This window comes from Oncorhynchus keta, chromosome 11 (assembly GCF_023373465.1).
Source record: "Oncorhynchus keta strain PuntledgeMale-10-30-2019 chromosome 11, Oket_V2, whole genome shotgun sequence".
Lineage (NCBI taxonomy): Eukaryota > Metazoa > Chordata > Actinopteri > Salmoniformes > Salmonidae > Oncorhynchus > Oncorhynchus keta.
Window position 1 is genome coordinate 14,521,045 of NC_068431.1, and position 25,133 is coordinate 14,546,177.

The following is a 25,133-nucleotide window of genomic DNA, read 5'->3' on the forward strand; positions in this document are numbered from 1 at the left end:
TCCCCTCTCTTACATACCAGCATATTAAAATCCCCTGTTTTACATACCAGCATATTAAAATCCCCTGTCTTACATACCAGCATATTAAAATCCCCCTGTCTTACATACCAGGAAATTAAAATCCCCCTGTCTTACATACCAGGATATTAAAATCCCCCTGTCTTACATACCAGCATATTAAAATCATCCTGTTTTACATACCAGGATATTAAAATCCCCCTGTCTTACATATCAGGATATTAAAATCCTCCTGTCTTACATACCAGGATATTAAAATCCCCCTGTCTTACACATCAGGATATTAAAATCCTCCTGTCTTACATACCAGCATATTAAAATCCTCCTGTCTTACATACCAGGATATTAAAATCCTCCTGTCTTACATACCAGGATATTAAAATCCCCCTGTCTTACACATCAGGATATTAAAATCCTCCTGTCTTACATACCAGCATATTAAAATCATCCTGTCTTACATACCAGGATATTAAAATCCTCCTGTCTTACATACCAGGATATTAAAATCCCCTGTCTTACATACCAGCATATTAAAATCCTCCTGTTTTACATACCAGCATATTAAAATCCCCCTGTCTTACATACCAGCATATTAAAATCCCCCTATCTTACATACCAGGAAATTAAAATCCCCCTGTCTTACATACCAGGATATTAAAATCCCCCTGTCTTACATACCAGCATATTAAAATCATCCTGTTTTACATACCAGGATATTAAAATCCCCCTGTCTTACATACCAGGATATTAAAATCCTCCTGTCTTACACATCAGGATATTAAAATCCTCCTGTTTTACATACCAGCATATTAAAATCCCCCTGTCTTACATACCAGCATATTAAAATCCCCCTATCTTACATACCAGGAAATTAAAATCCCCCTGTCTTACATACCAGGATATTAAAATCCCCCTGTCTTACATACCAGCATATTAAAATCATCCTGTTTTACATACCAGGATATTAAAATACCCCTGTCTTACATACCAGGATATTAAAATCCTCCTGTCTTACATACCAGGATATTAAAATCCCCCTGTCTTACACATCAGGATATTAAAATCCTCCTGTCTTACATACCAGCATATTAAAATCCTCCTGTCTTACATACCAGGATATTAAAATCCCCCTGTCTTACACATCAGGATATTAAAATCCTCCTGTCTTACATACTAGCATATTAAAATCCCCCTGTCTTACATACCAGCATATTAAAATCCTCCTGTATCATACCAGCATATTAAAATCCTCCTGTCTTACATACCAGCATATTAAAATCCCCCTGTCTTACATACCAGCATATTAAAATCCTCCTGTCTTACATACCAGCATATTAAAATCCCCATGTCTTACATACCAGCATATTAAAATCCCCCTGTCTTACATACCAGCATATTAAAATCCCCCTGTCTTACATACCAGCATATTAAAATCCTCCTGTCTTACATACCAGCATATTAAAATCCTCCTGTCTTACATACCAGCATATTAAAATCCCCCTGTCTTACATACCAGCATATTAAAATCCCCTGTCTTACATACCAGCATATTAAAATCCTCCTGTCTTACATACCAGCATATTAAAATCCTCCTGTCTTGCATACCAGCATATTAAAATCCCACTGTCTTACATACCAGCATCTTAAAATCCTCCTGTCTTACATACCAGCATATTAAAATCCCCCTGTTTTACATACCAGCATATTAAAATCCCCCTGTCTTACATATCAGGATATTAAAATCCCCCTGTTTTACATACCAGCATATTAAAATCCCCCTGTCTTACATACCAGCATATTAAAATCCCCCTGTCTTACATATCAGGATATTAAAATCCTCCTGTCTTACATACTAGCATATTAAAATCCCCCTGTCTTACATACCAGCATATTAAAATCCCCTGTCTTACATACCAGCATATTAAAATCCCCCTGTCTTACATACCAGCATATTAAAATCCTCCTGTCTTACATACCAGCATATTAAAATCCCCTGTCTTACATACCAGGATATTAAAATCCCCCTGTCTTACATACCAGCATATTAAAATCCCCTGTCTTACATACCAGGATATTAAAATCCCCTGTCTTACATACCAGGATATTAAAATCCCCTGTCTTACATACCAGGATATTAAAATCCTCCTGTCTTACACATCAGGATATTAAAATCCTCCTGTTTTACATACCAGCATATTAAAATCCCCTGTCTTACATACCAGCATATTAAAATCCCCCTATCTTACATACCAGGAAATTAAAATCCCCCTGTCTTACATACCAGGATATTAAAATCCCCCTGTCTTACATACCAGCATATTAAAATCATCATGTTTTACATACCAGGATATTAAAATCCCCCTGTCTTACATACCAGGATATTAAAATCCTCCTGTCTTACATACCAGGATATTAAAATCCCCCTGTCTTACACATCAGGATATTAAAATCCTCCTGTCTTACATACCAGCATATTAAAATCCTCCTGTCTTACATACCAGGATATTAAAATCCCCCTGTCTTACACATCAGGATATTAAAATCCTCCTGTCTTACATACTAGCATATTAAAATCCCCCTGTCTTACATACCAGCATATTAAAATCCTCCTGTATCATACCAGCATATTAAAATCCCCCTGTCTTACATACCAGCATATTAAAATCCTCCTGTCTTACATACCAGCATATTAAAATCCCCATGTCTTACATACCAGCATATTAAAATCCCCCTGTCTTACATACCAGCATATTAAAATCCCCCTGTCTTACATACCAGCATATTAAAATCCTCCTGTCTTACATACCAGCATATTAAAATCCTCCTGTCTTACATACCAGCATATTAAAATCCCCCTGTCTTACATACCAGCATATTAAAATCCCCCTGTCTTACATACCAGCATATTAAAATCCTCCTGTCTTACATACCAGCATATTAAAATCCTCCTGTCTTACATACCAGCATATTAAAATCCCACTGTCTTACATACCAGCATCTTAAAATCCTCCTGTCTTACATACCAGCATATTAAAATCCCCCTGTTTTACATACCAGCATATTAAAATCCCCCTGTCTTACATATCAGGATATTAAAATCCCCCTGTTTTACATACCAGCATATTAAAATCCCCCTGTCTTACATACCAGCATATTAAAATCCCCCTGTCTTACATATCAGGATATTAAAATCCTCCTGTCTTACATACTAGCATATTAAAATCCCCCTGTCTTACATACCAGCATATTAAAATCCCCCTGTCTTACATACCAGCATATTAAAATCCCCCTGTCTTACATACCAGCATATTAAAATCCTCCTGTCTTACATACCAGCATATTAAAATCCCCCTGTCTTACATACCAGGATATTAAAATCCCCCTGTCTTACATACCAGCATATTAAAATCCCCCTGTCTTACATACCAGGATATTAAAATCCCCCTGTCTTACATACCAGCATATTAAAATCCCCCTGTCTTACACATCAGGATATTAAAATCCTCCTGTCTTACATACCAGCATATTAAAATCCTCCTGTCTTACATACCAGGATATTAAAATCCTCCTGTCTTACATACCAGGATATTAAAATCCCCCTGTCTTACACATCAGGATATTAAAATCCTCCTGTCTTACATACCAGCATATTAAAATCATCCTGTCTTACATACCAGGATATTAAAATCCTCCTGTCTTACATACCAGGATATTAAAATCCCCCTGTCTTACATACCAGCATATTAAAATCCTCCTGTTTTACATACCAGCATATTAAAATCCCCCTGTCTTACATACCAGCATATTAAAATCCCCCTATCTTACATACCAGGAAATTAAAATCCCCCTGTCTTACATACCAGGATATTAAAATCCCCCTGTCTTACATACCAGCATATTAAAATCATCCTGTTTTACATACCAGGATATTAAAATCCCCCTGTCTTACATACCAGGATATTAAAATCCTCCTGTCTTACACATCAGGATATTAAAATCCTCCTGTTTTACATACCAGCATATTAAAATCCCCCTGTCTTACATACCAGCATATTAAAATCCCCCTATCTTACATACCAGGAAATTAAAATCCCCCTGTCTTACATACCAGGATATTAAAATCCCCCTGTCTTACATACCAGCATATTAAAATCATCCTGTTTTACATACCAGGATATTAAAATCCCCCTGTCTTACATACCAGGATATTAAAATCCTCCTGTCTTACATACCAGGATATTAAAATCCCCCTGTCTTACACATCAGGATATTAAAATCCCCCTGTCTTACACATCAGGATATTAAAATCCTCCTGTCTTACATACTAGCATATTAAAATCCCCCTGTCTTACATACCAGCATATTAAAATCCTCCTGTATCATACCAGCATATTAAAATCCTCCTGTCTTACATACCAGCATATTAAAATCCCCCTGTCTTACATACCAGCATATTAAAATCCTCCTGTCTTACATACCAGCATATTAAAATCCCCATGTCTTACATACCAGCATATTAAAATCCCCCTGTCTTACATACCAGCATATTAAAATCCCCCTGTCTTACATACCAGCATATTAAAATCCTCCTGTCTTACATACCAGCATATTAAAATCCTCCTGTCTTACATACCAGCATATTAAAATCCCCCTGTCTTACATACCAGCATATTAAAATCCCCCTGTCTTACATACCAGCATATTAAAATCCTCCTGTCTTACATACCAGCATATTAAAATCCTCCTGTCTTACATACCAGCATATTAAAATCCCACTGTCTTACATACCAGCATCTTAAAATCCTCCTGTCTTACATACCAGCATATTAAAATCCCCCTGTTTTACATACCAGCATATTAAAATCCCCCTGTCTTACATATCAGGATATTAAAATCCCCCTGTTTTACATACCAGCATATTAAAATCCCCCTGTCTTACATACCAGGATATTAAAATCCCCCTGTCTTACATATCAGGATATTAAAATCCTCCTGTCTTACATACCAGGATATTAAAATCCCCCTGTCTTACACATCAGGATATTAAAATCCTCCTGTCTTACATACCAGCATATTAAAATCCTCCTGTCTTACATACCAGGATATTAAAATCCTCCTGTCTTACATACCAGGATATTAAAATCCCCCTGTCTTACACATCAGGATATTAAAATCCTCCTGTCTTACATACCAGCATATTAAAATCATCCTGTCTTACATACCAGGATATTAAAATCCTCCTGTCTTACATACCAGGATATTAAAATCCCCCTGTCTTACATACCAGCATATTAAAATCCTCCTGTTTTACATACCAGCATATTAAAATCCCCCTGTCTTACATACCAGCATATTAAAATCCCCCTATCTTACATACCAGGAAATTAAAATCCCCCTGTCTTACATACCAGGATATTAAAATCCCCCTGTCTTACATACCAGCATATTAAAATCATCCTGTTTTACATACCAGGATATTAAAATCCCCCTGTCTTACATACCAGGATATTAAAATCCTCCTGTCTTACACATCAGGATATTAAAATCCTCCTGTTTTACATACCAGCATATTAAAATCCCCCTGTCTTACATACCAGCATATTAAAATCCCCCTATCTTACATACCAGGAAATTAAAATCCCCCTGTCTTACATACCAGGATATTAAAATCCCCCTGTCTTACATACCAGCATATTAAAATCATCCTGTTTTACATACCAGGATATTAAAATCCCCCTGTCTTACATACCAGGATATTAAAATCCTCCTGTCTTACATACCAGGATATTAAAATCCCCCTGTCTTACACATCAGGATATTAAAATCCTCCTGTCTTACATACCAGCATATTAAAATCCTCCTGTCTTACATACCAGGATATTAAAATCCCCTGTCTTACACATCAGGATATTAAAATCCTCCTGTCTTACATACTAGCATATTAAAATCCCCTGTCTTACATACCAGCATATTAAAATCCTCCTGTATCATACCAGCATATTAAAATCCTCCTGTCTTACATACCAGCATATTAAAATCCCCCTGTCTTACATACCAGCATATTAAAATCCTCCTGTCTTACATACCAGCATATTAAAATCCCCATGTCTTACATACCAGCATATTAAAATCCCCCTGTCTTACATACCAGCATATTAAAATCCCCCTGTCTTACATACCAGCATATTAAAATCCTCCTGTCTTACATACCAGCATATTAAAATCCTCCTGTCTTACATACCAGCATATTAAAATCCCCCTGTTTTACATACCAGCATATTAAAATCCCCCTGTCTTACATATCAGGATATTAAAATCCCCCTGTTTTACATACCAGCATATTAAAATCCCCCTGTCTTACATACCAGGATATTAAAATCCTCCTGTCTTACACATCAGGATATTAAAATCCTCCTGTTTTACATACCAGCATATTAAAATCCCCCTGTCTTACATACCAGCATATTAAAATCCCCCTGTCTTACATACCAGCATATTAAAATCCCCCTGTCTTACATACCAGCATATTAAAATCCTCCTGTCTTACATACCAGCATATTAAAATCCCCCTGTCTTACATACCAGGATATTAAAATCCCCCTGTCTTACATACCAGCATATTAAAATCCCCCTGTCTTACATATCAGGATATTAAAATCCCCCTGTCTTACATACCAGCATATTAAAATCCCCCTGTCTTACATACCAGCATATTAAAATCCCCCTGTCTTACATATCAGGATATTAAAATCCCCCTGTCTTACATACCAGCATATTAAAATCCCCCTGTCTTACATACTAGGCTTTGGTTGCCATGCAGTGTGAGATATTCCAATTCAGCTTTTATCATAAACCCTTTAAAACCTTCTAGCACTTTCCAACATGATCCAACACCAGCTAATGTATGGATAGTGTAGCTCCAGTGACTCCCTATTTATTAAGAAATAATGATCAGACTTCACATACTTGCTGTGAAATTGTCAGAAGATGTATTTTCTTCAGCATAGGCACGTGGATTGACACAAGAGGTTTCTCTACTGAGATAGATTTGGAAAGTCACAGAAATGGGGAAGAAATAAAAGGAGAGAGGGAAGGAGACAGAGAGATAAACAGAAATGAAGGAAGGGGGGAGACAGTGACATCATATCTCCCCCGAGGCTGTGTCTAATAAACCAATTGTGCCTGCAGCGTTTTTGTCCCAACGAGGACAGTCGTGCCAGGCCTACTCAACAATATGTTTTGTTGTTGTCATTGTTGTTTTCAATCTCCGTGTCCAACAGAAACAAAACACAGCAGTAGCATGGGAAGAGGACTTACTGTATCTGAAATACAATTTGCAGCGATATGGAACAGGGTTATATAATGATACATGTGGAGACTTGATTAATCCCTGTTGAATATTAAAACAAAAAAACATAATTTTAATTGAGAAGTAGGCATTGGTCTGAAGCTTAAAAAGAAAGATAATTCACACGATTTACCATAATACCTACTTCACCCATGCTCTACCAAGGGCTTTTAGCACACAGCTTTGACCAAGTACAGGAGCTATGTTGGTCTATTGTACTTCAAACAATGTGCATGCAGGTTGCTTAGGATTCAAACCTCCTCTTAGAGGATGTGCTCCCACAATGATGTGATTTGTACCGCAAACAAGGTAAAGTATTGCAGTCTTTCCACCCCACACTCAGACATTACCCCATTCCACAACCTTTTCAAGCTTTTATATGATGTGAAAGCAAGCTTGGTTTTTATACTTACAAGACGACCAGGCTTGATTGAGTGAGTTGTTTTGTCTTGTTGTAGTGCCTTACCTGTATTTCCATAAATCTTTATTTTAACAATACATTCATATTTTTAATAACCTATTTTTACATCGGTAGGGGGTGTGTTGGACACAGTCACTCATATATATATAGAGGTCTATAGAGCCTGTCTGCATTGCTGATTTCTGTAACCATTAGCTTACCTGCGGAACATTGACATAAGCTCAGAACCACTTATTTTTCAAACATGGTCCTGTTTTATCAATTGCTGTGCTGATCAATTGACAGTGCATGACCGCTGACAAATGACTGTGTAGCTTAAAGTTGTGTGTATTTGTATTTTTTTTGTGGCAATAAGAATTATGACGGCTACAATAATACACATTTAAAATAGGCCTATGTCTATAAATACATACGGCCTAATACAGCCTACACATTGTTGGAAGTGCAATAGACCAACATAGGTACTGTAGTAGGTCAAATCTGTGCGCTGGAAAACCTTGGTAGAGCATGGGTGAAGTACGCAAAGTGGTGCTGGAAAACCTTGGTAGAGCATGGGTGAAGTACGCAATGTGGTGCTGGAAAACCTTGGTAGAGCATGGGTGAAGTACGCAATGTGGTGCTGGAAAACCTTGGTAGAGCATGGGTGAAGTACGCAATGTGGTGCTGGAAAACCTTGGTAGAGCATGGGTGAAGTACGCAATGTGGTGCATGAATTTCCTTTCTTTTTCACCTTCAGACCAAAGCCATGTACCACATCCCTTTGGAACTTATTGCTTAAATATACAATTTACAATCAAACGTACATTCATCAGACATAGTAAACTTTGTAAATACAATTCAGGGATGACCACAATTGCTCTTGAAGAGCTACAGGGTTATGAATGCTTTCTTGTTCAAGCCCAGTTCTACCACACCTGATTGTACTATTCATGGTCTCGATGAACAGCTGAGGTCTCGATGAACAGCTGAATAGTAGAATCAGGTGAGGTAGCTCTGGGCTTGAACAAAAAAGCCTGGATGGCATGCATCTAACAGATGAGGGCAACGACATCTTAATCGAAAGTTTAAGAGTGGGTCCCTCTACCGTTCTCTCCTCTGTAGTAGAAAGACACACGGACTAGTACTATTACATGTCACACTCGCTGTCCATTGCCACTCAACAATGCCCAACCAACCCAAAGTCTCTTTTAAGAGAAACCTAATCAATTAAATAAGCACACACCGTGCTTGTGCGCTCCAATGTGTGTGTGTATGTCGGGAAAGGGAGGGTGTGTATGTCGGGAAAGGGAGTGTGTGTATGTCGGGAAAGGGAGGGGGTGTATGTCGGGAAAGGGAGGGTGTGTATGTTCGGGAAAGGGGGGGGTGTATGTCGGGAAAGGGAGGGTGTGTATGTCGGGAAAGGGAGGGGGTGTATGTCGGGAAAGGGAGGGGGTGTATGTCGGGAAAGGGAGGGTGTGTATGTCGGGAAAGGGAGGGTGTGTATGTCGGGAAAGGGAGGGGGGTGTATGTCGGGAAAGGGAGGGGGTGTATGTCGGGAAAGGGAGGGGTGTATGTCGGGAAAGGGAGGGTGTGTATGTCGGGAAAGGGAGGGGTGTATGTCGGGAAAGGGAGGGTGTGTATGTCGGGAAAGGGAGGGTGTGTATGTCGGGAAAGGGAGGGGGTGTATGTCGGGAAAGGGAGGGGTGTATGTCGGGAAAGGGAGGGTATGTCGGGAAAGGGAGGGGTGTATGTCGGGAAAGGGAGGGGGGTGTATGTCGGGAAAGGGAGGGGGTGTATGTCGGGAAAGGGAGGGGGTGTATGTCGGGAAAGGGAGGGGGTGTATGTCGGGAAAGGGAGGGGTGTATGTCGGGAAAGGGAGGGGTGTATGTCGGGAAAGGGAGGGTGTGTATGTCGGGAAAGGGAGGGGTGTATGTCGGGAAAGGGAGGGTGTCGGGAAAGGGAGGGGGTGTATGTCGGGAAAGGGAGGGTGTATGTCGGGAAAGGGAGGGGTGTATGTCGGGAAAGGGAGGGGGTGTATGTCGGGAAAGGGAGGGGTGTATGTCGGGAAAGGGAGGGGTGTATGTCGGGAAAGGGAGGGGGTGTATGTCGGGAAAGGGAGGGGGTGTATGTCGGGAAAGGGAGGGGTGTATGTCGGGAAAGGGAGGGGGGTCGGGAAAGGGAGGGGGTGTATGTCGGGAAAGGGAGGGTGTATGTCGGGAAAGGGAGGGGTGTATGTCGGGAAAGGGAGGGGTGTATGTGTATGTCGGGAAAGGGAAATGTCGGGAAAGGGAGGGGGTGGGGTGTATGTCGGGAAAGGGAGGGGTGTATGTCGGGAAAGGGAGGGGTGTATGTCGGGAAAGGGAGGGGTGTATGTCGGGAAAGGGAGGGGTGTATGTCGGGAAAGGGAGGGGTGTATGTCGGGAAAGGGAGGGGGTGTATGTCGGGGGAAAGGGAGGGGTGTATGTCGGGAAAGGGAGGGGGTGTATGTCGGGAAAGGGAGGGTGTGTATGTCGGGAAAGGGAGGGGGTGTATGTCGGGAAAGGGAGGGGGTGTAATTCGGGAAAGGGAGGGTGTGTATGTCGGGAAAGGGAGGGGGTGTATGTCGGGAAAGGGAGGGGGTGTATGTCGGGAAAGGGAGGGGGTGTATGTCGGGAAAGGGAGGGGGTGTATGTCGGGAAAGGGAGGGTGTGTATGTCGGGAAAGGGAGGGGGTGTATGTCGGGAAAGGGAGGGGGTGTAATTCGGGAAAGGGAGGGGGTGTCAAAAACTATACATGAAAGAGAATGGTCAAAATGGCCCTTTTTGGTTCATTCATTGATTGAAGGTTTACTTCTTTTAAACAGTTGATGTGTTGACAGAGGAGGAAGCGTACTCAGTGCTTGATTTGGGATGAAAGAGGTGCAGGAGATGTATTTTTTCATGTGGGTTCATTAGACCAGGGTTTCCCAAATTCGGTCCCGTCTCCCGGGGTGCATGATTTGGTTGTTGCCCTAGCTGATTCAAATAACCACAGCTGATTCAAATAACTAACTCATCATCAAACTTTGATGATTTTAATCAGCCGTGAAGTGCTTGGGCAAAAACCAAAGCATTTGATCCAGCCCTGAACCACACCCGAGTCTGCCTATCAAAGTCCTGCTGAGCAGCTGATGTTTAGGCTACAATGTTGTGTATTAGAGTGGGGCTGGAACAAAAGCCTGCACTCCCAATAGCTCTCCTGGAGAATCGTTGGCCACCCTTGATATAAAATATTGCAACATCACAACCAAATACTTTTGTCTTTATATAATTATTCCTTCATTCAATGAATCAGGGATACACTTGATAAGGTAAGTTACTTTAAAGCAAGGCAGCTAACTAAGGCATGTTTTTCTATAACCTTACAAGGCAAAATATTCATGCACAGAATGGAAATGATTTGCCAATTAGGCTATTCCTAGAAGAAAGTTATCGGAATTACATAGTCGACAGTTTAATAAGTGGAATACCTGCTTTAAAATAACGGTGTCAGATGTAATTTCTCAACAGTGCTGGTGGAAAGGCAAAAATGAGCCAATAACTTTCATTCTTAGGCCTGTAGCTCAAAGGTTAACTATCTAAGATAGCTTGTAGCATGGCTAGTTATGGTTTAAATTGTCTACTTAGTTAGTCTATCATTATTGTACAGGCTACCTAATGCTGAAATATCTCTCAATGAAGGGTAGACCTAATTCTGATCATGGCTCATATGTAGATTTTTATGTGATTGATAATATATTTAAAAAGGAAAACACATTAATACAATTCCATGACTTTTCCAGGATTTTCATGACCGTAAGATTCTGCGCATTCAGGCTGGCGCATTCTTATCTGCGCAATCTCAAACTCCAACAGTCTACCGAATTCACAGACTAGTGTCAAATAATCTTGAACAAAGCATAATCAGGATGAATGCACACTCTCCATTGCTATTCAATGCAGATCTGGCCTTAAATCCAATTCAATCAACCTTTTTTGCTGTGTGTGAATCTGGGCAGGTGATAGGCCACTTTGTTTTATAAAGGAGATGAGATGCCGGTATGGCGCTCCAGACAGCCCAGGCCCAAGTCAAGCACGGATCATGACAAGAGCTGGGGAGTGTGTTGTGAGCCTCCAATCAAGATGATTTGCACATTTCCATTGTCGTTGGTGTTATATTGGTTTAGACATGATGGTAAGGAGATAATTATTTAACATTGAGCTTCAACCAATAGATGCCAACCGGCACAACTATAATAGTATTTGTAATGAAAACTTTCCTGTCAGCAGCTGAGTGAACATTTCTAATTGCACAGCAGTCTGTAGGTATTGGGTTCTGGCCCGTGTCCCTACGTGTCTCTTCAGTTAGCACTCTGTGAAGACCGCTCGCAGACAGCATTTGCGCTTGCGTGTTGATTTTGTTCACCCACAACAGACGCGATCAGGACATGCAAATTGAAATATCTTAACGAACTCCGAACCAACTATATTCATTTGGGGACAGGTCGAAAAGCATTAAACATGTATGGCAATTTAGCTAGTTCGCTTGCTGTTGCTAGCTAATTTGTCCTGGTATATAAACATTGGGTTGTTATTTTACCTGAAATGCACAAGGTCCTCTACAATTAATCCACAGATAAAAGGGTAAACAGAGTTTGTTTCTAGTAATCTCTCCTCCTTCAGGCTTCTTCTTCTTCTTTGGACTTTATATGGCGGTTGGCAACCAACTTTAAGGTGCATTACCACCACCAACTGGACTGGAGTGTGGACCTCATTTCATCTTTCAATCACCCAGGTGGGTATATGCTCCTAAAAACCAATGAGGAGATGGGAGAGGCGGGACATGCAGCGTGTCAAACAAGTTCTATTTTAGCGCCTGGCAATGCAGGCGCACGTGACGTGAGCATTGTGGTCAGCATGTTAGACTGCAGTGGCCACTTACCGAGGTAGGGCATGCCTGAAGCACTTGCCCTGAGTCTGAGAGGAGCAATACATTTTTGGGGAAAGATCTTCAGGTTTCAAACTTCATATTGCATACTCATACTCTTGAAGGTGAGGAAGTTTGGTTTTAAGACCGCGGTAAGGGCCACACTGAACCATTGGACATCTGTTAAAGAGCTTTTTCAATACAAAGCCAACAGCTGCGAGGGAGTCTGGAGACTATAATTGTCTTCCTCACAGGAAGCCCAGCTCACATAAATCTAGCTCTCAGTTTCTCTCTTCTAACTTAGTGATGCTCATTACCAATGCTGTTATGACAGCTTCCTCCACACTGATACTGGCTAGCACCGCTCTTCTGGTGATTCTCAGCAGCAATTCCCCATCACCTCCTCCTCTCCTCCAGAGAGATGGAAGCTATAACACTCGTCTCCTCAGGAGAGATGGAGGCTATAACACTCCTTTCCTCTAGAGGGATGGAGGCTATAACACTCCTCTCCTCTAGAGGGATGGAGGCTATAACACTCCTTTCCTCTAGAGGAATGGAGGCTATAACACTCCTTCGGAGAGATGGAGGCTATAACACTCCTCCGGAGAGATGGAGGCTATAACACTCCTCCAGAGAGATGGAGGCTATAACACTCCTCTCCTCCAGAGGGATGGAGGCTATAACACTCATCTCCTCTGGAGGGATGGAGGCTATAACACTCCTCTCCTCCAGAGAGATGGAGGCTATAACACTCCTCCAGAGAGATGGAGGCTATAACACTCCTCTCCTCCAGAGAGATGGAGGCTATAACACTCCTCTCCTCTGGAGAGATGGAGGCTATAACACTCCTCTCCTCTAGAGGGATGGAGGCTATAACACTCCTCTCCTCCAGAGAGATAGAGGCAATAACACTCCTCCAGAGAGATGGAGGCTTTAACACTCCCAGAGAGATGGAGACTATAACACTCCTCTCCTCCAGAGAGATAGAGGCAATAACACTCCTCCAGAGAGATGGAGGCTTTAACACTCCCAGAGAGATGGAGACTATAACACTCCTCTCATCTAGAGGGATGGAGGCTATAACACTCCTCTCCTCTAGAGGGATGGAGGCTATAACACTCCTCTCCTCCAGAGAGATAGAGGCAATAACACTCCTCCAGAGAGATGGAGGCTTTAACACTCCCAGAGAGATGGAGGCTATAACACTCCTCTCCTCTAGAGGGATGGAGGCTATAACACTCCTCTCCTCCAGAGAGATGGAGACTATAACACTCCTCTACTCTAGAGGGATGGGGGCTATAATACTCCTTTCCTCTAGAGGGATGGAGGCTATAACACTCCTTTCCTCTAGAGGAATGGAGGCTATAACACTCCTCCGGAGAGATGGAGGCTATAACACTCCTCCAGAGAGATGGAGGCTATAACACTCCTCCAGAGGGATGGAGGCTATAACACTCCTCCAGAGAGATGGAGACTATAACACTCATCTCCCCTAGAGGGATGGAGGCTATAACACTCCTCCGGAGAGATGGAGGCTATAACACTCCTCCAGAGAGATGGAGGCTATAACACTCCTCCAGAGGGATGGAGGCTATAACACTCCTCCAGAGAGATGGAGACTATAACACTCATCTCCCCTAGAGGAATGGAGGCTATAACACTCCTCCGGAGAGATGGAGGCTATAACACTCCTCCAGAGAGATGGAGGCTATAACACTCCTCCAGAGGGATGGAGGCTATAACACTCCTCCAGAGAGATGGAGACTATAACACTCATCTCCCCTAGAGGGATGGAGGCTATAACACTCCTCCAGAGAGATGGAGACTATAACACTCCTTTCCTCTAGAGGGATGGAGGCTATAACACTCCTCCAGAGAGATGGAGACTATAACACTCATCTCCTCTAGAGGGATGGGGGCTATAATACTCCTTTCCTCTAGAGGGATGGAGGCTATAACACTCCTCCAGAGAGATGGAGACTATAACACTCCTCTCCTCTAGAGAGATGGAGGCTAGAACACTCCTGTGTTCCAGAGAGATGGAGGCTAGAACACTCCTGTCCTCCAGAGAGATGGAGGCTATAACACTCCTCTCCTCCAGAGAGATGGAGGCTATAACACTCCTCCAGAGGGATGGAGGCTATAACACTCCTCCAGAGGGATGGAGGCTATAACACTCCTCTCCTCCAGAGAGTTGGAGGCTATAACACTCCTTTCCTCTAGAGAGATGGAGGCTAGAACACTCCTCTCCTCCAGAGAGATGGAGGCTAGAACACTCCTCTCCTCCAGAGAGATGGAGGCTATAACACTCCTCTCCTCCAGAGAGATGGAGGCTATAACACTCCTCTCCTCCAGAGAGATGCAGGCTATAACACTCCTCTCTTCCAGAGAGATGGAGGCTATAACACTCCTCCAGAGAGATGGAGGCTATAACACTCCTCTCCTACAGAGAGATGGAGGCTATAACACTCCTCTCCTCCAGAGAGATGGAGGCTATAACACTCATCTCCTCTAGATAGATGGAGGCTATAACACTCCTCCAGAGAGATGGAGTCTATAACACTCATCTCCTCTAGATAGATGGAGGCTATAACACTCCTGTGTTCCAGAGAGATGGAGGCTATAACACTCCTCTCCTCCAGAGAGATGGAGGCTATAACACTCATCTCCTCCAGAGAGATGGAGGCTATAACACTCCTCTCCTCCAGAGAGATGGAGGCTATAACACTCATCTCCTCCAGAGAGATGGAGGCTATAACACTCCTCTCCTCCAGAGAGATGGAGGCTATAACACTCATCTCCTCTAGATAGATGGAGGCTATAACACTCCTCCAGAGAGATGGAGGCTGTAACACTCCTCTCCTACAGAGAGATGGAGGCTATAACACTCCACTCCTCTAGAGAGATGGAGGCTATAACACTCCTCTCCTCCAGAGAGATGGAGGCTATAACACTCCTCTCCTCCAGAGAGATGGAAGCTATAACACTCCTCTCCTCCAGAGAGATGGAGGCTATAACACTCCTCTCCTCCAGAGAGATGGAGGCTATAACACTCCTCTCCTCCAGAGAGATGGAGGCTATAACACTCCTCTCCTCCAGAGAGATGGAGGCTATAACACTCCTCTCCTCTAGAGAGATGGAAGCTATAACACTCCTCTCCTCTAGAGAGATATCATCAGGTTCATCATGCCAAGCAAGCCTCCCCTTTCAGGTACCACTGTTTCCATACAATAACAGCAATGGGATGACAAGGGGGACTCTTTATCCCTCAGCCTAACAAGCCACAGCCATAATACACTCTTTATTCAAATGTGGGGTCTGTCCAAAGTTTTGACAGCTGGGTGAAGTAGGGTGTAGAGATGCAGTGTATTGCAGGAAATGCCTACAGTGATTATCTAATAGCTCACACCAGCCTCCATCATATTGCAGAAGATGTCATAATGACGTGAATACTGCTGGTGTAATCCAACCTGCTTCACACACAAACACACAAACACACAATGCCTGTTCATTCCATTTTCTATCACTTCTATTGCAGGTTCTTCACAGAAAGTACTAATAATGTGGTAACAAGTTATTTTTCTCATATTGCAACACTGAACATGGTACTGTGGTACAGTGCAGACACTAGAGCCTATACATAGCCCGTCTCACAATATCTCACTATGATGGGTTGTCTGTAGAGTACATGGACCACAGACTGATTGATATGATAGATCAGTCTAGTCAAATCCAAAAGTGAGAGTTCATACTTCAAGAGACTATCTCATCAGAAAGAGAGAAGAACCCTGTGCCTGATATTTAATAGATCATAGCAAAGAGCATGACTCAAACACCATCATTAAGTTTGCCGATGACACAACCTGATCACAGACAATGATGTGACAGCCTACAGGGAGGAGGTCAGAGACCTGGCTGTGTGGTGCCAGGACAACAACCTCTCCCTCAACGTGATCAAGACAAAGGAGGTGATTGTGGACTACAGGAAAAGGAGGATTGTGCACGTCCCCATTCTCATCAATAGGGATGTAGTGGAGCAGGTTGAGAGCTTCAAGTTCCTTGGTGTCCACATCAACAACCAACTATCATGGTCCAAACACACCAAGACAGTCGTGAAGAGGTCACGACAAAGACTATTCCCCCTCAGGAGACTGAAAATATTTGGCATGCGTTCTCAGATCCTCAAAAAGTTCTACATCTGCACCATCGAGAGCATCCTGACTGGTTGCATCACTGCCTGGTATGGCAACAGCTCGGCCTCCGACCGCAAGGCACTACAGAGGGTAGTGCGTACGGCCCAGTACATCACTGGGGCCAAGCTTCCTGCCATCCAGGACCTCTATACCAGGCAGTATCAGAGGAAGGCCCTAAAAATTGGCAAAGACTCCAGCCACGCTAGTCATAGACTGTTCTCTCTGCTACCAGTCAGTGTGCAAAAGCCTTCTTTACAGCTTAACAGCTTCAATCCCCAAGCCATAAGACTCCTGAACTGCTAATCAAATGGCTACCTGGACCATTTGCATTGTCCCCCCACACCCCCTCTTTTATGCTGCTGCTACTCTCTGTTTATTATCTATGCATAGTCACTTTAACTCTACCTACGTACATATTACCTCCAGTACCTTGACTGACCTTTACCCCCCACATTGACTCTGTACCGGTACCCCCTGTATGTAGCCTTGCTACTGTTATTTTACTGCTGCTCTTTAATTTTTTGTTATTTGTAATTTTTTATTAACACTTATCTTTCTTAAAACTGCATTGTTGGTTAAAAACTTGTAAGTAAGCATTTCACTGTTGTATTCGCCGCATGTGACAAATAACATTTTATTTGATTTGATTAGATGCTAGTGTGTATTGATGAGTGGAGAGGGACATGTAATACCACTCCCTGCGTTCACTCGCGTGCCTAACAACATGTGTGGGCTTTGCTGCCATGGAGTCTTCACAAACTGCATAATGTCTGATCAACTGGGATTTATATCAAGTGTTGGGAGGCTGCACGTGCAGTGGCCTGTTTCGTACAGTATTGTATGTTATCCTCAACCGCCACCAGCCATTAGCAGACACACCAGTGTCTCCATTTCCTGTGCCCTTACATACCTTTGGCCCATGACCGGGCAGACTGGTTAGGTTGGCCCCTTGTTAATATAGGACCAGGCTGACTGGTTAGTTTGGCCCCTTGTTAATATAGGACCAGGCTGACTGGTTAGTTTGGCCCCTTGTTAATATAGGTCCAGGCTAACTGGTTAGTTTGGCCCCTTGTTAATATAGGACCAGGCTGACTGGTTAGTTTGGCCCCTTGTTAATATAGGACCAGGCTAACTGGTTAGTTTGGCCCCTTGTTAATATAGGACCAGGCTAACTGGTTAGTTTGGCCCCTTGTTAATATAGGACCAGGCTGACCTGTTATTTTGGCCCCTTGTTAATATGGGACCAGGCTAATTGGTTAGTTTGGCCCCTTGTTAATATAGGACCAGGCTAACTGGTTAGTTTGGCCCCTTGTTAATATAGGACCAGGCTAACTGGTTAGTTTGGCCCCTTGTTAATATAGGACCAGGCTGACTGGTTAGTTTGGCCCCTTGTTAATATAGGACCAGGCTAACTGGTTAGTTTGGCCCCTTGTTAATATAGGACCAGGCTAACTGGTTAGTTTGGCCCCTTGTTAATATAGGACCAGACTGACTGGTTAGTTTGGCCCCTTGTTAATATAGGACCAGACTGACTGGTTAGTTTGGCCCCTTGTTAATATAGGACCAGGCTAACTGGTTAGTTTGGCCCCTTGTTAATATAGGACCAGGCTGACCTGTTATTTTGGCCCCTTGTTAATATAGGACCAGGCTAACTGGTTAGTTTGGCCCCTTGTTAATATAGGACCAGGCTAACTGGTTAGTTTGGCCCCTTGTTAATATAGGACCAGGCTGACTGGTTAGTTTGGCCCCTTGTTAATATAGGACCAGGCTAACTGGTTAGTTTGGCCCCTTGTTAATATAGGACCAGGCTGACTGGTTAGTTTGGCCCCTTGTTAATATAGGACCAGGCTAACTGGTTAGTTTGGCCCCTTGTTAATATAGGACCAGGCTAACTGGTTAGTTTGGCCCCTTGTTAATATAGGACCAGACTGACTGGTTAGTTTGGCCCCTTGTTAATATAGGACCAGACTGACTGGTTAGTTTGGCCCCTTGTTAATATAGGACCAGGCTAACTGGTTAGTTTGGCCCCTTGTTAATATAGGACCAGACTGACTGGTTAGTTTGGCCCCTTGTTAATATAGGACCATGCTAACTGGTTAGTTTGGCGACTTGTTAATATAGGACCAGACTGACTGGTTAGTTTGGCCCCTTGTTAATATAGGACCAGACTGACTGGTTAGTTTGGCCCCTTGTTAATATAGGACCAGGCTAACTGGTTAGTTTGGCCCCTTGTTAATATAGGACCAGGCTAACTGGTTAGTTTGGCCCCTTGTTAATATAGGACCATGCTAACTGGTTAGTTTGGCCCCTTGTTAATATAGGACTATGCTAACTGGTTAGTTTGGCCCCTTGTTAATATAGGACCAGGCTAACTGGTTAGTTTGGCCCCTTGTTAATATAGGACCAGGCTAACTGGTTAGTTTGGCCCCTTGTTAATATAGGACCAGGCTAACTGGTTAGTTTGGCCCCTTGTTAATATAGGACCAGGCCAACTGGTTAGTTTGGCCCCTTGTTAATATAGGACCAGGCTAACTGGTTATGTTGGCCCCTTGTTAATATAGGACCAGACTGACTGGTTAGTTTGGCCCCTTGTTAATATAGGACCAGAATGACTGGTTAGTTTGGCCCCTTGTTAATATAGGACCAGGCTAACTGGTTAGTTTGGCCCCTTGTTAATATAGGACCAGACTGACTGGTTAGTTTGGCCCCTTGTTAATATAGGACCAGACTGACTGGTTACTTTGGCCCCTTGTTAATATAGGACCAGACTGACTGGTTAGTTTGGCCCCTTGTTAATATAGGACCAGGCTAACTGGTTAGTTTGGCCCCTTGTTAATATAGGACCAGACTGACTGGTTATTTTGGCCCCTTGTTAATATAGGACCAGGCTAACTGGTTATTTTGGCCCCTTGTTAATATAGGACCAGACTGACTGGTTAGTTTGGCCCCTTGTTAATATAGGACCAGACTGACTGGTTAGTTTGGCCCCTTGTTAATATAGGACCAGGCTAACTGGTTAGTTTGGCCCCTTGTTAATATAGGACCAGACTGACTGGTTATTTTGGCCCCTTGTTAATATAGGACCAGGCTAACTGGTTAGTTTGGCCCCTTGTTAATATAGGACCAGGCTAACTGGTTAGTTTGGCCCCTTGTTAATATAGGACCAGGCTAACTGGTTAGTTTGGCCCCTTGTTAATATAGGACCATGCTAACTGGTTATTTTGGCCCCTTGTTAATATAGGACCAGACTGACTGGTTAGTTTGGCCCCTTGTTAATATAGGACCAGACTGACTGGTTAGTTTGGCCCCTTGTTAATATAGGACCAGGCGAACTGGTTAGTTTGGCCCCTTGTTAATATAGGACCAGACTGACTGGTTAGTTTGGCCCCTTGTTAATATAGGACCAGACTGACTGGTTAGTTTGGCCCCTTGTTAATATAGGACCAGGCTAACTGGTTAGTTTGGCCCCTTGTTAATATAGGACCAGACTGACTGGTTAGTTTGGCCCCTTGTTAATATAGGACCAGACTGCCTGGTTAGTTTGGCCCCTTGTTAATATAGGACCAGGCTAACTGGTTAGTTTGGCCCCTTGTTAATATAGGACCAGACTGACTGGTTAGTTTGGCCCCTTGTTAATATAGGACCATGCTAACTGGTTAGTTTGGCCCCTTGTTAATATAGGACCATGCTAACTGGTTAGTTTGGCCCCTTGTTAATATAGAACCAGGCTAACTGGTTAGTTTGGCCCCTTGTTAATATAGGACCAGGCTAACTGGTTAGTTTGGCCCCTTGTTAATATAGGACCAGGCTAACTGGTTAGTTTGGCCCCTTGTTAATATAGGACCAGACTGACCTGTTAGTTTGGCCCCGTTTTAGTATTTTCAATAGACAGTGTTAACACACTTCAAATGCAATACTATTGCTCAATTGACATAATAATGACCAACAATGAACACGTTACTCAATATAAATAGGGGATTTACGATAAACAATGAAAACATTAACCGGAAAAGGAATGACAAACATAAAAAACTATGATAATGATAACCAGACTCATTTGTTCTTTCAATGTTACAATACACAATGTTTTACAGGACTAGCGATAACATAGTTATGGCAGCAAACATGTTAGGAATAAACTTTGCAGCAAAACACTGAGTTAATGTGGGGAGAAATGGAGGGAAATGCTGGGCGTGAGTCACGTGACGATAGCTCACTGGCACAATCTTTGCTTTCAAGCCCCCCTTCCCTGTCAGTCCGTTTAGCCCAGTAGATATAGAGATGTCATCATATTCGCAACTCACAGGCATATGGAAAATTAATGCTCGGCCTGAGATCCTGTGTTGGGAGAAGATGAGCCTGTTGGGAGAAGATGAGCCAGTTGTGAGAAAAGTGCCCCGAGATAGCAAGTCTCCCCAAGTTTATTTTTCATGGATGGATGGATTGCTGTGCTTCTTATTGTTAGCGTGACAGGAGCAGGGTGTTGGTTTTTTCCAAATTCACTCTGACAATTTTGCAATGCTCCTTGACTAACCCCACATGATTATTCATCTGAAATGCAAAGGGCTCTTCAGCTTTAATTGTGTCAAATGTTGTTTTAATGGAGAATATTGTTAATCATTTGCATTATCTCATATGTCAATAAACTTGCTTATGAGGAGTCAGGACCAGGCTAAGTTACTGAGGATGTTAAAAACCTGAAGTAGTCAGTATATATGATGTGGGGTCATATTTTTTAGCTTGTTTTTCTATTAAACTTGTTGATGATGCTATATATCTACAGTACACAGATGTACAATACACATACCATAGTGCTGACGTTGCTTCTAGAGGCCATATGAAACTCGGTAGTGAATGTTGCAACCGAGGACATACGATTTTTTACGCGCTACACGCTTCAGCACTCGACTGTTACAGTTGACTGGGGCAGCTCTAGCAGGGCAGAAATTTGACGAACTGACTTGTTGGAACGGTGCCATACAATGACGGTGCTGCGTTGAAAGTTACTGAGCTCTTCAGTAAGGTCATTCTACTGCCAAAGTTTGTCTATGGAGATTGAATGGCTGTGTGCTCGATTTTGTACCAGTCAGCAACGGGTGTGCCTGAAATAGCCGAATCTACGAATTTGAAGGGGTGTCCACATACATTTGTATATATAATGTGTTTACACACATTTTTTGCTTAAACCTTGATTTACAATGCAGTGCAGACAGCTTTTAGGCAAAGCCATCTATTTGACTACATTTTATGAGAATGTATAATGCCAAGGGATGGTCTGAAACTTTAGGCTCTTGCTACTGAAATCAAAACATGCTTTTTTTATTTGGGCATGGTGGAATTTGTTATGCAGGTTTGCAGTAGTATTATGGCGTTGCAGACAACATTGAAAACCAATATTCATTTATTGCTAAAATAAATGTTTTGAGGGTCACAGAGAGGTCTAGAATTCTGTCAAAGAGTCATGGTCACAGGCCACAAAAGACACAACTCATGTCGAGTTAACTTGAATGATTCTCCCCTGGTTCATACACACTCTCTCCTCCCACTCTCTTCTTCCTCTCTCTTTCCCCTCTCCTCTCTCTCTCCCTCTCACTCCTCCCTTTTTCTCCTCCCTGAACCACTTAGTCACCCTTTACCTGACATGATCCCTCTGCGTTCAAGTTAACATCATCTAATATTGAAAGTGATCTGAAAGGTAGTGGGATCTTTGAACACAAGGTGCCAACATCCTGATCCCTGGGCCCCAGTAATCTATTTGTATATAATATTATATAATATAATATTCTCTCTCTCTCTCTCTCTCTCTCTCTCTCTCTCTCTCTCTGTCTCTCTGTCTCTCTCTGTCTCTCTCTCTCTCTCTGTCTCTCTCTCTCTCTCTCTCTCTCTCTCTCTGTCTCTCTCTCTCTCTCTCTCTCTCTCTCTCTCTCTCTCTCTCTCTCTCTCTCTCTCTCTCTCTCTCTCTCTCTCTCTCTCTGTCTCTCTCTCTCTGTCTCTCTCTCTCTCTGTCTCTCTCTCTCTCTCTCTCTCTCTCTCTCTCTCTCTCTCTCTCTCTCTCTCTCTCTCTCTCTCTCTCTCACCCCCAGGACTATACATTGACTATGTATTTCCAGCAAGCTTGGCGAGACAAGCGGTTATCCTACTCGGAGATTCCCCTCAATCTCACCCTGGATAACCGAGTAGCGGATCAGCTGTGGGTACCAGACACCTACTTCCTAAATGACAAGAAGTCTTTTGTCCATGGTGTCACAGTGAAAAACAGAATGATTCGACTCCATCCAGATGGAACCGTGCTCTATAGCCTGAGGTAATGTTTGTAATGTTTCATAATACATCTTTTTTTAAATGACTTGGCATTACTTAGGAGATTTACGCAGATATCTGAAATGAATTTAGGGATATGGCTTATCACTAACTCTAACCAATGAAGGCAACCTAGTGAGCTGGTTGACTTAGTCATCGTTCATAGTCATCCGTCTAACTAGCCAACCGTATGAGAGTGTATGGTCCATATCCTTGAATTTTCCCCAGATTCATCTTAACAAATGACAGGATTCTCTAGACAATAGCATCTGTCAACTGAAAAGCCTGTTTGAGGATTGGTCAGGTTGGATGTGGATGTCAGATTGTTGGGTGGTCCGCTGTATCTCTGGCTTCCAGCTTCCCCCTGCCCTGCCCTACACACACACAAACACACACAACACACATCTATACGTACTCCCACCCCCCGCACTATGATCACTATGTGTTGTTGGCTTAACGTTCGACACGCAACATTATGTAATTCCTCTGCAAAAAAGAGCAATTAGACGATTGTTTCATGGAGTGATTAATTGATTATTACATGCGTCGACCATAGAAGCCACATTATTGCTGAGGCTAGATAGCTTCAAGTTATTAGCCTTTCGAGGTCCTTGTCCTATCAGACAAGAGGGAACTGCAAACCTTGTCCTCTACTATCCTATAACCTATCTTACTTCCTGAATACATGCAGCACTACTATTAAAGCTATCAGTTATCAAGTTAAGACTCAAGTACAGACTGTGTGAATTAAAAATGTTTATTGAAACAGGGGCAGGCAAACAACAGGTCAAGGCAGGCAGGGGTTGATAATCCAGAGTAGGAGCAAAGGTACAGGACGACAGTTAGGCTCAGGGTCATTGACAGGCAGGGGTTGATAATCCAGAGTAGGAGCAAAGGTACAGGACGACAGTTAGGCTCAGGGTCATTGACAGGCAGGGGTTGATAATCCAGAGTAGGAGCAAAGGTACAGGACGACAGTTAGGCTCAGGGTCATTGACAGGCAGGGGTTGATAATCCAGAGTAGGAGCAAAGGTACAGGACGACAGTTAGGCTCAGGGTCATTGACAGGCAGGGGTTGATAATCCAGAGTAGGAGCAAAGGTACAGGACGACAGTTAGGCTCAGGGTCATTGACAGGCAGGGGTTGATAATCCAGAGTAGGAGCAAAGGTACAGGACGACAGTTAGGCTCAGGGTCATTGACAGGCAGGGGTTGATAATCCAGAGTAGGAGCAAAGGTACAGGACGACAGTTAGGCTCAGGGTCATTGACAGGCAGGGGTTGATAATCCAGAGGTGGAGCAAAGACACAGGACATTTTACATTTACATTTAAGTCATTTAGCAGACGCTCTTATCCAGAGCGACTTACAAATTGGTGCATTCACCTTATGACATCCAGTAGAACAGTCACTTTACAATAGTGCATCTAAATCTTAGAGGGGGGGTGGGAAGGACGGCAGGCAGGCTCAAGCAGAGTGGTCAGGCGGGCCGGTACAGGGTCAGCACAGGCAAGGGTCAAAAACCAGGAGGACGAGAAAAGAGAGGCTGTGGAAAGACAGGAGCGGACAGGACAAACATTGGTAAGCTTGGCGAACTGACACAGACAGACAGAAAACACTGTTATAAAAATCCAGAGGATAAGTGGGGAAGATGGGCGACACCTGGAGGGGTGGAGACAAGCACAAGGACAGGTGAAACAGATCAGGGCATGACAGTATTCCCCCCCTCTAGGGACGCCACCTGGCTTTCCACCTGGGTGGATACCTGGTTGACTGGGGTGCCGGTGGTGAAAGTTGCGATGAGGGCTGGGTTCAAAATGTATTTAGCGGGAACCCAGAACCTCTCCTCCGGGCCATAACCCTCCCAGTCAACCAGGTACTGGAAACCCTTGCCCCGTGGTTGAACCCTCAGGAGGCTTCTCACCATTTATGGTGGCTGGCCATCGATGACAC

At 43.2% G+C, this 25,133-nt stretch overlaps 1 protein-coding gene across 2 annotated transcripts in view; it reads left to right on the top strand.

Moving 5' to 3' along the window:
- LOC118390684 (gamma-aminobutyric acid receptor subunit beta-2-like) overlaps positions 1-25,133 on the top strand; it is a 114,029-nt gene that overhangs the window by 34,584 nt on the left and 54,312 nt on the right. For both annotated transcript variants that reach the window (XR_008147315.1, XM_052529472.1), the window contains exon 4: positions 22,966-23,186. Coding sequence is in view for 1 of the 2 variants with exons in the window: in XM_052529472.1 (XP_052385432.1) it covers positions 22,966-23,186 (221 nt within the window). In the remaining variant the exon portion in view is untranslated. The remainder of the gene's footprint in view (positions 1-22,965; positions 23,187-25,133) is intronic.